General features: G+C 35.3%; 2 protein-coding genes across 3 annotated transcripts in view; one reads left to right on the top strand and one right to left on the bottom strand.

Annotated features, from left to right (window-relative positions):
- Window positions 1–16,695, top strand: part of LOC112043590 (malate dehydrogenase, mitochondrial-like) — a 221,788-nt gene that overhangs the window by 165,372 nt on the left and 39,721 nt on the right. The gene's annotated exons all lie outside the window — the stretch shown is intronic.
- On the bottom strand, window positions 535–13,902 carry LOC112043544 (interferon-inducible double-stranded RNA-dependent protein kinase activator A homolog). Of its 2 annotated transcripts, none has more exons than XM_024079012.2 (8): window positions 13,764–13,902; window positions 12,648–12,842; window positions 10,745–10,898; window positions 9,963–10,080; window positions 8,284–8,414; window positions 7,198–7,358; window positions 5,693–5,827; window positions 535–4,513 (listed from the first exon to the last, which is right to left on the bottom strand). In XM_024079012.2, the coding sequence occupies exons 1-8, from the start codon at window positions 13,764–13,766 to the stop codon at window positions 4,265–4,267; spliced, it is 1,146 nt and encodes a 381-aa protein (XP_023934780.1). In that variant the 5' UTR covers window positions 13,767–13,902; the 3' UTR covers window positions 535–4,264. The 2 variants fall into 2 exon arrangements, with proteins under 2 accessions (XP_023934780.1, XP_023934782.1); XM_024079014.2 differs by lacking the exon at window positions 13,764–13,902 and adding an exon at window positions 12,930–13,547.

Raw genomic sequence — 16,695 nt, 5'->3', positions numbered from 1 at the left:
ACGAATGTCCTTTCAGAAATTAAATTAAAAAGAAACCAAATATCTTCTAAATAAATGATATTTATTGTAATTCGTCTGGTAATTATTTGAATTTTCACTATAATTTTAATAATGTGATAAAACTATCAATAATAATTGGTTGCTCTATAATGACAGTAAATGTGGTGTTTCCACAGAGCGCGCTCATTAGTTCGCACTATACTCCGATTTATTAAATTATTTTATCACTAAAAAGCTTATTTGTCACGGGCTATATTTCCACTGTATTCTCAAGTTTTTTATTTCCCTGTATGCCTAACATGCGACTAAGACATCTTGTGAAGAGAAACATAATGTCGACCAATGGCGGTGGAGCCACGGGGTGTAATGTAACACGACCGACTTCTATACTGCGCGTTACTACTGAGAATTTCTTTATAGAAACGGTCGATAGCCCAACTCAGGACTCAAACCCTGTGACTAATCACTAAGGTTTGGCCTCGCAAGCACTTAGATCATAAGACAACAAACATACGGATAAAATAAAAAAAAACATTTGAAGCAACACCAAACTTTATTGTTAAGAGCAGAATAATGCATAGCAAAACGAAAATACATCTTTTCATGATATAATAACTACATAGTTAAGCGAGAGAAACATGTTAAGTTTTTTACTAGTGACAATAATCTAGGTATACGTTAATTACATTTAAAGTAAAACCAAGACTGACTAAACATAAAAATATAACAAGTGAACTTCGATGCCTCGATGGTCGGACATTATAATTTTATTTAGTTGGTCTTGGTTGAACAGAACTCCATTCCTTTACTCCAAATAAGTCTTTTCTAAGTTGAACAGTGCGATGTTATGTAAGGGCGAACTCACACCATTCAATTTAAAAGAAACTATGCGAGTGCAGAGCCCTCGTCGACTCGCTGCGAGCGGGCGAGCGACGACGGCGCTGTACGGTAGAATTGTTACAACCTCTATACTTTGCATTAAAATAATGCCCATTTTCACAGGCAAGGGATCCTAACTTCGCATCCGTTAATTCCAGTGAGACAACTCACTCTAACACCTAGTTCTCAGCTTCCCTGCAAAGTTTTCCAACATTGTTTTAAAAAGAAAACCTATACGATCACTGGTGAAATGTAAATAAAGTGAACCGGCGAGCGGCGTCGCCTGCGAGTTCCAACCCTTGCACTTTGTACCGAGCGGCAGAACTACAAAGCAAAGGTCGGCAGTTCGTCAACAAGACTGTACCAGCTGAGAATATTTTTCCGTTTAATGCTCAGCATGTTAGAAAAATCCTTAACACACCGGACAAAGAAAAAAAAATCAAATAAATCTATAGTGACGTCAACTAAAACACCATGATGGCTACTAACCTTCGAAGTACTTCATAATTATTATAATACATTAAAAGCTAACATTTTGGGTAAGTATGATTTCATTTTTTTATTTAATATAAATGCAAAAACATGCCTAAAATAATGCTGAATATTAAACTGGAAATTTATAGTCCACACTTTTTTTTGTTTTTTTTACAATTCTTTTTATTTTTTTTTTGTTTTTCTTTATTTTTTTTTATTTATTGAGTAATTTCCACGCTGGGAAAATTACACTAATTCTATGCAAAGTATAGCTTGTATTTGTAATATGACCACTCCATACTTTGTTTCTTTTATGTTTACGGGCTATGCTGTTTACTCTCGCACATTGGCAGTTTAATACACTATGTACATGTGCTGAATTCAATTCATTCTTCTCTTGGCATATATATACAGATAATTAAATATTTAATAAAAAGTTAAATATTTAATAATTAAATATTTAATTATCTGTATTACAAGATAATTAGGAAAAGCAACAAATATTATTATACATTTGTTTTCAATTGACCTTTTTCAGTTCAAATGAATGTGTCGATTGCTTTGCACCAGTTGACATCACGGTTTACTTTTATACGAATACCCCATTCTAAATTCTCAACAAATAAATGAATATCTAACACCAACTCTCATAATTAACTTCAATTATAGCTGACGAGTATTGTAAAAGACAATAAAAACCGTATCACACGAGGGTATAAATAATTTATACCCTCGTAATTATATAAATTATAATAAATAATTTATACACAACATATGTTTCAGTTGTACAACTGACGGACCCGCCGCCATACATCCTGTCTAGAACGTTCATTTGATGGAATCTCTATGCAGTGAAAAATATATGAGGACATTATTAATATTCATAATATTTTCATCTTGAATTTTTCATATGTTAAATACCTACACAGTTATACATTTGGGGCAAAGACAAATCCAAAAAATTAAAGATTTAAAAAATCCAGCCAGGTCAACGGTCCAGCCGTTCTGGGGGTTATAAATTACTTCATTTAGTTTAAATAATTATTATGATACTTCAGAATTGCACGTCTTGTAATAGGAGGTAGCAGCCTAATCATTTATGTAAATTTGGTAAAAAATATTTTTTTTGTACATTTCATTTGAAAAAAAATATTGTGTAACTATAACCAGACTTTGTTTAAATAAAGAATAAACTAGAGAATATTCCCTACCCTATTTAGTTTGATGAAATCACATTTTTCTAAACTCCCGAAAAGCTTTCAAGACTACCAAATTACTGAACAAATTGTGCATATTACGTTAATATCATGATGGAAGCGGCCTAACTTGTTAGGAGGATGAAAATCCACACTCCTTTCGGTTTCTACACATCTAAATCGCTTGGCGTACCGCCAGCGATTTAGCGTTCCGGTACAATGCCGTCTTTGACGGTAGGGTGGTAACTAGCCACGGCCGAAGCCTCCCACCAGTCAGACCTGGACCAATTAAGAAAACCTCAATCGGCCCAGCCAGGGATCGGACTCAGGACCTCCGTCTTATAAGTCCACCGCGCATACCACTGCGCCACGGAGGCCGTCTTCTCGAAATATAACTGGTGGACATATCAGAGAATAGAATCATAATGCCTTATGACCGTCAAATGCGATAAGGTGGGGGGTCCGCAGAGTCCTAGCTGACGTTCACGAGTACTATTGTGGTACTATTTTCTGATCTATCTTACTAATTACTGCTTGAGAGGAACTTGGTCGTATATATCTGTTACTGGCTCCCGTATTAATTTATTAACTTAACACTAAAAAGCGTTAAGTTAATAAAGTAATACAAGAGCGTTTAGACATTCGAGGTCACAGTCAACTTTAGACCAGCACTCATCAAACAGATGGTTAAGCGCTGCTATTAAGTTAAAGTTACAGTTACATTATAGAAAGTCGATGCGGGTTCTATAAATTTTCTGTGTGTTATATTGTAATATTGGTCACACATATTACACTAAAAATTTAAAATTCTAAACTCTATACTCATATAGTATTGGTCAAACTTTACTATTCTGGTTTTATCTGCGATCAGGAAAATAACTATAAGCAGATGTGCTCTATGATTGGTCAAACTTGAATGCAGTTTAAGAGTACGAACGTTGAAGATTGTATACACCGTAGCAAACTGACCTGAACTTGTCAACCAATACCGACTGAAAGGTATCACTGACTTCAGAACATACAACGCTTACATGAGAGAACCTACCATTGTTAGTAAAACGATTAATAATTAAAAATCAGCGCACTGCAAATATGCCAGATAGACAGCATAGCCCGAAGTGCTGCAGCATGGGCAATATGTTTGCCGTTCAGATGGACAGCGGTGATAAAGATTAGTACAGACTCGAGACCCGGCGACACCCACTACGGACCAGTGCCACACTTCTAGACTCAGACTGCAAGAGTTCATATATACTCAGAGGCACAATTATCCGCCCACTTCAATATACTGGTGTCATTTATAATACAATATGACATCAGTATGTTAAAGTGGGCGGATAATATAATGTGCAACTTAAAACTGAACTTCAATAATCAAAAAAAAATAATTCAATTATCTATTGTAAACAAATAGATAATGACACATTTTGTTTAAATGTGTAATACATTTTAAATTATTTCATTGTTAAAAAATATATATATATATATACCTTATTCGGTACTGCGATTGATTGTAACATAAATACATAATAAATTCAATTTTCATTGCAAAACTATATACACTACAGTAAGTTGAACATCAAGTGCTGGAATCAACATGCAGTCTGAAGCTACAAGTCAACCAATGGATGAATTGTTTGTGGTCATTATTTTTTCCGATTGGTGGCGTTGGTCGACACTAGTGCACGGTTGATGTCGCGAGATTTCGATGTGTTTCACTTCTTTGTCATTATCTTGAGATACTCCAGAGCGTTCTGGGCAGCCGAGGCCTGGGCGTCCTTGCTGGTGAGGCCTGCCCCGTAGCACACCGCCACCGGCAGGGTGGACAGCTGCACCAGGCACTGGCTGCGGCCCGTCATGGACTTCTCCTCAATGTCCACATAAGTCACCTCGAAAGACTGTTCCGAAGCAATCTCTTGCAGGAATTGAACAAAATTGAAATCCTTGTTGTTCAACGGAGTCACCTGCAAGATGGAGGAAGGATTTATTGTCTTTTAATATTGATTTGTTGTATTACATAATTAATATGCAACTTGATTATGATTAACATCAATATACATTATTTATCTACAACAAGTCTATACTTAATATTATAAAGCTGATGATGATGATAATTTTTGTCACTTTTGATGTCTCAACCCAACATCACATAGTTAATTGTGCATTTCTAATAAATAATTAATTATAATAATATAATTAATACATTTAATGCTAAGCCATAAATTGTTAAAACCTATTTTCTGCTCAATCATTGTATATATTAGGATAAATGTGTTAGGATTATAATTTATAATTTATTTGTATAATTTATTAAGATTATAATTCAATACCATTCAAACGACACCTACATTAAAGCCAGCGCATATCTTTCGAATATATTTATATAGTTGATAAATAAAGTAAATTATAATGTTCACTCGGTGATACGTCAACAGCCCCTGTACCCAAGTAAGATCGCAAACGCTTCGAAAAGTAGAAAAATGTATGGTAATGAGATGTGCTATCGACAGTTCACGTGACCAAGATCTGTCATTCCCATACATTATTCTAGTTTTCGAAGCGTTTGCGATCGTAGAAAGAGAATCGAAGTGCAACTTGGCTACAAGGGCAGTGTTGAAATCCTAATAACAAGGCTATAGAAATATCGTGTACAACATGTCCATAGACAAAACCTCTTCATTTTATAAAAAAAAAAAATAGATTGTCAGCTCCATGCATAGGGCATTGGCTAAGTATGGTAGGCGACAAGGTTACAAAGGTCCAGACCCTCAGCTGTCAACATATGGAGAATATGAATATATTCCTTACATTTTCCTCAGTATAATATAAAAAATCATGCCCCTAGTTGTCAAACACTTAGCTTTGTGCAACCCTTTGAAAAACAGCGTAGGATTGCCCTTAAGGTAAATCTTACTACTGGTAACGAAACTACTCAAAAACTGCTAAATCCCAAAGCCACCACAATCCAAACTCCATACTTGCCTATCTTACTTTTACTGAAAAGCATGACAAACTATTATTTTATAATTTTAGAGACATACATTTTCTATTTCCATGACATCAAATTATGTACACGCCACTTCTATAGCCTTGTTATTATTAGTTCTATGGTCGACAGGCATGCTTATGAAATCAAAACATACCTGCAACTTGGCCAGGTTGGGGCCGACAGACTGTTTGAGGTGTTTGTGGAACTGCGACACCTTGTGGCTGTGACTGGTGGTGAGGGTGGAGATTTTACTATCTTTCAGGTCAGCGTAGCGGGCCGCCACTCCGCCCTACAACAACACAACAATGTCACACACCATCTCACGTACTAACATGACCACCACCAGAACATTTCATAACAAATAAAACATTTCTTCATTTCTTTAATATTGTATTGATTTTATAACAAATAAAAAATTTCTTGAATATTCTATTGATTTGATAACAAATAAAACATTTTTTGAATAATGTATTGATTTGATTCTTGAACTTTGGACGCTTATTTGATAATTAATAAAATATTTTGAACTTTGAATACTTATTTGATAATGAATATCTTTTGAACATTGAATATTGATTTGTGAAGGCAAAGTAAGTGATGAATAACAATGTGAACCTTCCAATTCTTTTAATCAGTGTTCTAATAATTTTTTGTTCTTTACCAATTAGCCCTCGACTACAATATCATGGTAAGTGATTAGTAGAGTAGGATGATAATCCACTCTTTATGGTTTCTATACAACATCATACTAGAATGCTAAATCGCTAGGCGGTAAATCTTTGCCGGTTGCTAACTGGCCACGGCAAAAGCCTCCCACCAGCCAAACTTAGACCAATTAATAAAACCTCATCGGTCCAGCCAGGGATTGGACCCAGGACTTTCATTTTGTAAATGCACACACTACTGCGCTATGGAGCCCTTGAAGTAAGAATTTCAAATGTACAAATAAAAAGAAAATTGTATTTGCACATTTAAAATTAGGTAATTGTTCTCAGCAATTTTGTAATATTTTATAACACCTGATAAGATAGACATTTACTGATAACAATCCTGACACACCCACATCCCTATCTATAGACATTAATGGCCCAATGAGTCATTTGATAAGGAGCTTACTATAGGTACATTCTAATGCATTTTAATCTGACGCATAGTTATCCATAGCCAATCAGTTATTTGTTACATTAGACTTCATTTTTCTTCTTATGTATCCTGCAACTTGATCTGTGTCATCACAATGCGACCCAGTCACCTTTTGCCTTCAAATCTAAGAGACAATGCAGTGACACTATGCCTCTTCAGTCTCTTGTAAGTGACACTGCCCGGGACTTTATTAAAAAAGGTTTGGCCTCCATGGCGTAGTGGTATGCGCGGTAGATTTACAAGACGGAGGCCCTGGATTCGATCCCCTGCTGGGCCGATTGAGATCTTCTTAAATGTCCAGGTCTGGCTGGTGGAAGGCTTCGGCCGTGGCTAGTTACCACCCTACCGGCAAAGACGTACCGTCAAGCGATTTAGCGTTCCAGTACAATGACGTGTAGAAAACGAAAGGGGTGTGGTTTTTCATCCTCCTCCTAACAAGTTAGCCCGCTTCTTAGATTGCATTATCACTTACCATCATTTTAAAAAACTGTCATCATCCCTATTGGTCGCACATACCTCTTCTTCGGGCACGAAGGATTCCGGCGGGTTGTCCTGCAATGCCTGCCACATCTTGTAGGCGGCCTGTCGCTTAGCCAGCTTCTTAGACTTGCCCGTGCCCACCTCGCGCCGCTTTAGCAGAGTGCACACCAGCGTGAACTGGCGCTCGTGGGGCAGACCTACCACAATAATACCATCAATAGTGACACTTTTTTAAATGGTCTTATATTGTTCATTATTGTTCTACTTTGAAAAAATAAATATCATATTTTTTTTGAGATGTAAATACATAAATATTTAAATTTTTATAACAATACGAGGCAAAACGCTGTCAGCCGTGATGGTTGTTTATTGTTTGTCAAAATTATTATTTAATAATTAGTTTGACGTTTATATTGTTTATACATTTGGAAATATTTATAAAGTACATAATTTTTAAATTAATTTAATATTTATTAATTTGTATGAAATCGTTTTTAATATGGATATATTTCGGACCCTTATTACATGTACTACACAAAATTAATATTGTTTATATAACACAAAAGTTTGTATGGATGTTTGTCACTCTTTAACGCCGCTACTACAGAAGCGATTTGGCTGAAATTTGGAATGGAAATGGATTTTACTTTGGATTAACACATAGGCTACTTTTTATGGCGAAAAAATCCATGGTTTCCCGATATTTGATGATTTTGATTGCGAAAACTGATATTTTGATGATATGAATGTTTGTTACTCTTTTAAGCGTAAACTACTGAACCGAATTAGCTGAAATTTGGTATTGAGATATATTATAGCCCGGGGTATACATAGGCTACTTTTTGGTTAGGAAAATTCCATGGTTCCAGACGGATTTCTGAAAACTAAATTCCACGCTGACGAAGCCGCGGGCGTCCAATTTAATTCAGTTCAATTTTTGATTTTATGGCTTGCTGCTGTACCAACTGGGTACAATTAACTTCGCCAATGTCGCGTGGTAAGGAAGACACACTTTCAGAGGTTGATCGGTGTAAGCTGGGAATCAAGAATTGATTATTAATTTTGACACTATAAATAGCGGATTTCTTTTTTTTAAAGTCCGCTAGTAAGATATGAACTTACGCCTAGTGACGTTGTCATCGTTCTCAGCGTGGTAGGACGGCGGCGGCCAGAAGCGCGACATGCACAGCTCCTGCAGCCAGCCCACCGGGTTGCCCATCAGCTTGTCCTCAAAGGACGAAACTACTGTAGTACTGCAGAGAGACAGATATCTTAGCAGACACTAGACACGGGCATAAGTTAGTTATTTCTGCATATCGTATCAAAAGAGTTAAAAAATCTTTTGTGGGTTTGGGTGTACTCTTCTATAATAAGATCCCCAAGACTTTGATGGACTTGCCAATGCACAACTTTAAGCAATGTGTTAAAAACATTTACTTAGTCGAAGTTACTACACTATTGATGAGTTCCTTAACGATAAAGGTGCTTGGAGGCCATTGGATCAGCTTCCACCTTCACACAGGAAATAAAACTATAAGAAATTGTAATTTAATTGTTATCAATTGTAAATTATAATACTGTATGACTTCAAAAGAGCAACTGTTGAGTTTCTTGCCGGTATCTTCTCAGCAGAACCTGCCTTCCGAACCGGTGGTAGAATCTTTACAAATAGTCAACTGACGTATCAAAAGTGCTTGTAAACTGAGCCTACTTGAAATAAATAAATTTTGAATTTTGAGCATTTCATAGATTGACTGGCTCCATTGTGCGGATTAGAGAGAGAGTGAGACAAAAAGGATTTAAGTTTAGAGCTCTTTTAAAATTAACACTCCGGTAATGTTGTTCTACCTGTTCATCCAAATTTGGTATGAATCTGAATAGAGAAGCTAAATTCCTTAAAGATAAGATTCCATTAGAAGTTTTTTGAATAAATTAGATATTGTTTGTTAGTCCATACAATGTAGCACATGCAAATTGCAATATTTTTGATTCTTAGGCAATACTTTGATTAGCATAAAAATAAACATTATTTTTTGCAAAACTGTAAAATATTTTTTTTTTTTAATTCTTTACAAGTTAGCCCTTGACTACAATCTCACCTGATGGTAAGTGATGATGCAATCTATATGGGTGCTTACTTGTTAGGAGGAGATTGAAAATCCACACCCCTTTTGGTTTCTACACATCATCATACCAGAACGCTAAATTGCTTGGCAATATGTCTTTGTCGGTAGGGTGGTAACTAGCCACGGCTGAAGCCTCCCACCAGCCAGTTAATAAACATTCAATGATAATAAATTGCATTTTGTTTAACTTGGAACTGAGTCATAATTTTAAACATAATGTGGATGCAGATTATACTGATCAACTTAAGCATGGGAAATTGTCTCATCTGATTATAATTGGTAAATTTTTGTTTCCTTTTTGGGTGTGTTAGAAAAATTTATTGCTATTAGATTATTACATTTCAAATAATGTATTTTTATATTTTTCAATGAAATTGATAAAGAGATGCAATAACTCAATTTTACAAAGTAGAGTGCCAGCCTTAAATAACTTAACAGTTAACAATAAATTTGGTTAGCCCTTAACAATTGTTGTTTGGCTAATTGCATACTTGCATATTTTACATTTCTTTGTTTTATACCACGAACTCACCTGATGGTAAGTGTAGATGTGGCCTAAGGTGACACGCGCTTGCCTAGAAGATGCTTATTCACTCTGATCTTACTTGTTGATGTAGCAAAATATTACAATATAAGAAATTTACTAGCAGTTAATTATGTAATAAATATACATACGCTTCAGGCACAGTTCCATTAGTGGACTGATCAGCAGGAGTGGCACCGGTGAGCTTGTCCAGCAGAGCTTTGGCAGCAGAGTGTTTGGCTTCCTTCTTAGATCTACCGGTACCCATTGCTGCAAGGTTGATATATTATTAATTACTAGTAAACGCCGCGTGGTTCCCGTTCCCGTAGGAATACGGGGATAAAATATAGCCTATAGCCTTCTTTGATAAATGGGCTATCTAACAATGAAAGAATTTTTCAAATCGGACCAGTAGTTCCTGAGATTAGCGCGTTCAATCAAACAAACAAACTCTTCAGCTTTATAATATTAGTATAGATTTTCAGAAAAAATTACAAACTGTTTTTTTTTTAATCTTTACAAGTTAGCCCTTGACTGCAATCTCACCTGACAGTAAATGTTGATGCAATCTAAGATGGAAGCGGGACACACATCCATTTCAATTTCTACATGACATCATACCGGAATATCTTTTATCTTCCTTAATTAGCTTTCTTTCTGACTCTTTAACTGTTGGTACCAGTAATTATCTTTAATATACAATAGTGATTGTTGAACAGTTAATCTTGAGACTTCTAATATTAAAAAACAAAAACGAAAGTTGTAAATTTTGTTTTATTAACTTCCTTTTAGCCCATGTTCTTTAAGAAAAAAGTAAATCATAGCCTCTACAGTGAAAAGACCAAGAAAATGTATACAGTAGATTGTAACCCTTTGTATGTGCATAATGTTTGGTATCAAATTTTTATAGTAAAGTAACTACAAATAGACTTACCAACTAAATCAGCGACAGTAACACGGTAGCGGAAAGTAGGCTCATGTATCATGCCCTCAATCTGCACCAGTTCATACTTGGGCACCGTGCCACGCCTGGCCAACAGCTCTTGGAGCACCGACACAGGTGTCTTCATGGGCAGTGACTCCATTTCCTATGTGAATCAATAATATTTATATAAAGCATTATCGTTGACTACCAAAAAAAAAAAAATTGCTGCATAAGACAAGTGCGTGCCACAAAGAAATACTCTTTGTGTTCTGTAGTTATGTATCATTTACCCTCACAAGGAGAAACCTCCAAGCAAAGCTGCTGCCGTTCCTAGCAGCAACCAGTATTGGGAGGAAATTTTGTTAGTGTTGATAATAACTGATCAAAACAGGTAATAGGCTACTCGCCTCTTTTTTAAAAAGTGTTTAAACTAAATTATTGAAGTATTATAAGCTATATTTTATTTTGTCCCATCAATAATAACCAGTAAAAATTATGATAATAACAAAAAAATATCTATGCAAAATTTTTGCCACTGAAACACAACAAATGAACACGTGACGTCATTCATAAAGGCTATGTTTCACCTAGGGCTTTTTGCTACAGAAAATTGTATTAGTTATGTACATTTTGGCTAATAAAAGTAGAAACTGAAATCGACCGCCAAATTTAAAACAAAATAGAGGGGGTTCCCAAAATAATAGTGCAAATATTTAAATAAAGTTTGATAATTGCAATTTAATTTTTTTTCAATGTAGTAATGTTTTCGCACATATTTTTAACAAAGATTAGTAGATATTTCTCTGTATATGCCGGGCGATTTCAGTCTCTACTTTAATTAGCCAAACTCTACCTATGGATATTAATTTCTGATGATTAAAATCCAATATGTTTTTATTTATTTACAGTATTAAGATGGCTTTAGACTTTTCGCTATAATAAAAAGTAGCATTTTCGAACGCAGAGGTCGTAACATTGTTACTTTTCCGCTGATCGTAAGGTTGTAATTTAGCAGAAATGCTAAGATACAACTATACTGTACATGATATAGGTATTCTCACAGTTCTTGGACATCTGTATCAATAACGCTTGGTTGTTTACGACATAGGCAGTTATGTGTTAAATCATTAGAAAGAAAGATCACTGTAAGTTATTTCGTTAACCTTAAATTCTACAAAAGAACCAGTTGTAATTTAACTGGTTATTTTGTAGAATTGTTCACATCACAATGTTACTAGATGTACTAAATGTTAAACTAATTCGTCGTCATCAACCCATATTCGGCTCACTGCTGAGCTCGAGTCTCCTCTCAGAATGAGAGGGGTTAGGCCAATAGTCCACCACGCTGGCCCAATGCGGATTGGCAGACTTCACACACGCAGAGAATGAAGATAATTCTCTGGTATGCAGGTTTCCTCACGATGTTTTCCTTCACCGATTGAGACACGTGATATTTAATTTCTTAAAATGCACACAACTGAAAAGTTGGAAGTGCATGCCCGGGACCGGATTCGAACCCACACCCTCCGGAATCGGAGGCAGAGGTCATATCCGCTAGGCTATCACTGCTCTGATCACTGCTCTAAACTAATTGTTAACTAATATATTTGTCAAACTCTCCATTTGTAAGGGATATGTTACAGTGACGTCATGAAACAGTTGCAATATAAACCACCAAGGCTGACAGGCATTTTGGCTCATATTGTCAAAAACACATTAAAAACTAAAATTTTCGTGTAATAACATCTCAAAAAAAATGTGAAAAAGAAATTTCAATCAAGTAGAATGATAATGAACTATATAAGACCATTTAAAAAAAGTGTCAACTAGCCTATTGGCCTCCACTCCTCTATGAACATCTGATAATCTAATAAACTCTATATTAGCTAAGCACATTGATTAGTTGTAATACCCTCTTAGCAGCTTCATCCAACGGCAGGCGCTCTAAATTGTTGGGTGGCTTGGGGCGGTTCTGGTAGCGACGGCGAGGGCCATGTGGGGGGTGCTCTCCGTCTGGCCCTGCTCCATGCACTGGCATGCCGTGCACCACGCCAGGCACCCCACCATGGACCACTCCTGGATGGGGGTGCACCACTCCACCGTCCATCTATTTAGAAAAACTTTAATTAATTTTACCAATTTAAAAAAAAACATATTATCTCAGACAAAAGGCGTAAAATGGCTGCTCACTCACCTTTACTGATTTCACTTTATTAAGAGTTCAGTAACTGACTTTGGTCTAATTCAGGCTAGCTACTCAATAAGTTATACACTAATCAAGACACAAAGCTTATATTATTTGAGGCAACATCCATTCAAAACTTTAAAAATATATTTAATATTACATTAGGAATATGGAGTTGAACTGTAAACTTTCCTATAAGAATTAATATACAACATACACAAGCCTGAGATGGGCACTTTTACTAATAGGTAAGTATTTTATACATTGATACCAGACGAAGCAGGCAAGCAACTCTTCCATTACTTTTTTATATTATAAAAACATAACCTTTAAAATCTTTATCAATACAGGATTTAATAAATTCATGTTATATGAATTCACAATACCGATTTTTAGTTAAAACTGGCCCAGCAACACAAAATTCAATTACCTACTTTTACCAAATATTGATTGGAAATGCTATCGATTTCACCGGTCTACTGATGAGAAACATGCTGGTTAATCATATTAGATTGCATCGACATGTTTTAAAAATGATATTAAAATAATAACCTACTATTTCCGAATATTCGAACAGTAATTCTATGAATTTGAAACAATATTCCGGACATGTGATCTAGCAATATGACATGGCGCCCGGCCATTACCGATCCCAAGATGGCTACAGGTACAGGCAATAGGCATGCCGGTGACAATCGCATAGCGAAATGTGCGTAGAATACGCCTTTTATCATTTCCATTAATGTAATAGAGCGTAATTTTTACGTGCTATATTTTAAAACTATCATTTATTTGGTTATGTAGCTATGCACGCAATAAGCAATGCCTAAAGTAAAAACTCACCATTTTATGTAATCTATCCACAGTTGAAACTTTACCTAAACAACGAAGTTAAAATCAAGATCGGATTATATATCCTTGAAATAATTATTTCCACCGAAATTGCCGAAAGTTTTGATAATTTTCACTTCACCTCACCGGTCGGCGGTCACTTAGCGAAATTGATTTGATGAAATGAAATTATGAAATAAATGTTACCAGTTGCAAAAATGTTAAATGTTGTTGTCAGTCACACGACCACTAAATAACATTGGCTTAGAAAACGGCCAAAAACTTGTAGTTTAGTAAAAGATGGAGTAATAAAAAAATACAACCGACTTCTAAATTTAAAAAATGTTCTTACTAAACTAAAAAGCGAAAACAACATCGTATGTGCTGTGATGTGTTAATTCAAGCCATAGATTTACGATTCGGTACAAGAATTCAAGCCGTATAGATCATAAAGATTTAGGATTTTCAGACAGTTCTTTCAGAAACGGCTTTATTTAACACAGTACTACTATTTTTACCTTGTTAGTGGAAAGTCTAAGCGAAAGCGATGTGTTGGTTAGATTGGGGATAGTCTAACCAAGACATCGTTTAGACTATCCACAAAATATTTATATTGAATAATCGATTACTTAATCGAAGATTCGTCGAATCGTGTTCCGTCAAAAGAATCGATTCTTTTTAGAAATTGTTTTTGTTCCAAGAGTTAGAAATACTTACAAATGAAACGTTACTCCATATTTTATTAAACTAAAAGTTTTTGGCCGTTGTTTATAAGCCATTCAACTACATAAACCGGCATTTTTACACGACTCTTTACACGATGAAAACGATTACAACAATGAAACATCGATTCTATATCAACAACAGTTTTTATAGGTAATCATTGACTTTTGTGATCTTTGCCAGAGGGGTAACGGTTAGCGAGGCAGGAGGACAACAAATGTATGGAGGCAGGTCTCGTTCATAACTTAATAATGGTCGAAGTTCTGTGTATTCTTTGATTCTGTGTAACGAGTCGTTTTTCGTCTGGCTTTATAACTTAAGTTTTTTTAAGTAGGTATCAGGGTGTAATCAGTCTGTACATTACGACCTCAGTACAAATTGCATATGCCTCCTTAATTCCCTATTTGCTCAATAGATGGCGCTTTAAGGCACTTTGACCAGCAGGATTCTGAGGTAATCTTAAGCCAGGTTTTAAAAAAAAAATTATAACCTTGTGCGGCTTGTGACATTTTGTTTAATTTTGTAGACGAAACGGTTTTATTTCTTCTGCTTTCTTCATGGTGTTTTTTTGCGTTCATCTTTCCCGACGACCTGGCTTTTTTTATGGATTTTGGTGACTGTTATAAATCTTTTTGACCTGTGCTTTACTTTGGATTCCGAGAACTCTGTTATATATGTCTTGTCTTGAGATTTAGTAGAGTTCTTTTTTTATTTTTTCGTGCAGATTTTTTACATTTAATTGGTGTAAGTCAACAAATATATTGTTATGGGGTACCACTAGAGGTTTTGACGTAGATGACTATTCAAAGAGACGGAGTTGTTTATGTTCACAAAAGGAGAAACAATAAATAATTATATGTATCCCATTTGTGTTTTTATTATTTGTATCCGAATTCCTAAAAAAATAATAGAATTAAAGAACAGTTAATACTAGTAGGAAAACATTATGTTTATGTCTCTATGGATATAGGTTTATATACGTAATTCGACGCTCATTTTTAATTATGGGTATATATTATAATTGGTGTAGTTCTCTATCTGCTCACATGATGGCGCTAAGCGGAGATGGCATCTGAGGACTCTATACCCTATATTCAATGTACTCTATGGTAGGTATGTCCAGTGATATTTCAGTCATTATTTTGTGGACCGATTTTAAAAACATTTTTTTGTTTGGTCCCACTTTTTTCATGTCAGGATGTAATGATGGCATCCTGTAGAAATTGAGGGTAACTTTCGAAAAACATAGAGACGGCTAGTGCGTTTTTAATAATGCCGCTGAAAGTAATAGTTTTTTATGATTTTTTTTGGGTCAAAACTCACTGGTTTATTCACGGTTTACTCACAATAATCATAGGCGTCACTTGTAACACAAGAAAACCAAAAAAAACGTAATATAAATATTAATCACTAGGTCAAGTTCTAATCAAATTTTGCAACCATAAAAATTAACTTACCCACTAAACTAAAAAGTAAAAAATAAGCATCGTACATGTGCTACCTTTTGATAATTTTGAAGGCGGTGCCAATCCAGTTCAGTCAGTCAATTACTTGTTTTAATTCAATCGAAGTTAAATGTTCACTCATATCACTCAATAATTTAAATTTAACCTTTTCACTTTCATAACAATTCGTCGTCATCCACCCATATTCGGCTCACTGCTGAGCTCGAGTCTCCTCGCGTCCTCCTCCAGCGTCCACCACGCTGGCCCAAGTTGGCAGACTTCACACTCGCAGAGAATTAAGATAATTTTCTGGTATGCATGCAGGTTTCCTCACGATGTTTTCCTTCACCGATTGAGACACGTGATATTTAATTTCTTAAAATGCACACAACTGAAAAGTTGGAGGTCCATGCCCCGGACCGGATTCGAACCCACACCCTCCGGAATCGGAGGCAGAGGTCATATCCACTAGGCTATCACGGCTCTTCATGTAACAATTGCTTAATACAAAATTTATTGAAAAAAAAGATTGCTTTTGCGCTATTTTTTCGCGTTCGGATAATTTTGCATCATATATATATAATTTATAAAAAAAGGTTTAATTTTCTTATAAGTCTTATATTGTTTTACAAAATGTTCCAAAAAAGATCTTTAAAAAAAATTACCTATATAAATAATGAAAAACCTTAACATAAAGGCCATTTAAAAAGTTACGTGCCTACTAGTCCAGTAGCTACAATAATATAATATGTACAAAGTATCTAAACACTTCCTAA

Source organism: Bicyclus anynana, chromosome 14 (genome assembly GCF_947172395.1).
Source record: "Bicyclus anynana chromosome 14, ilBicAnyn1.1, whole genome shotgun sequence".
Lineage (NCBI taxonomy): Eukaryota > Metazoa > Arthropoda > Insecta > Lepidoptera > Nymphalidae > Bicyclus > Bicyclus anynana.
Note: the sequence above shows the minus strand (reverse complement) of the source record. Positions and strands in the feature narration are given on the sequence as shown.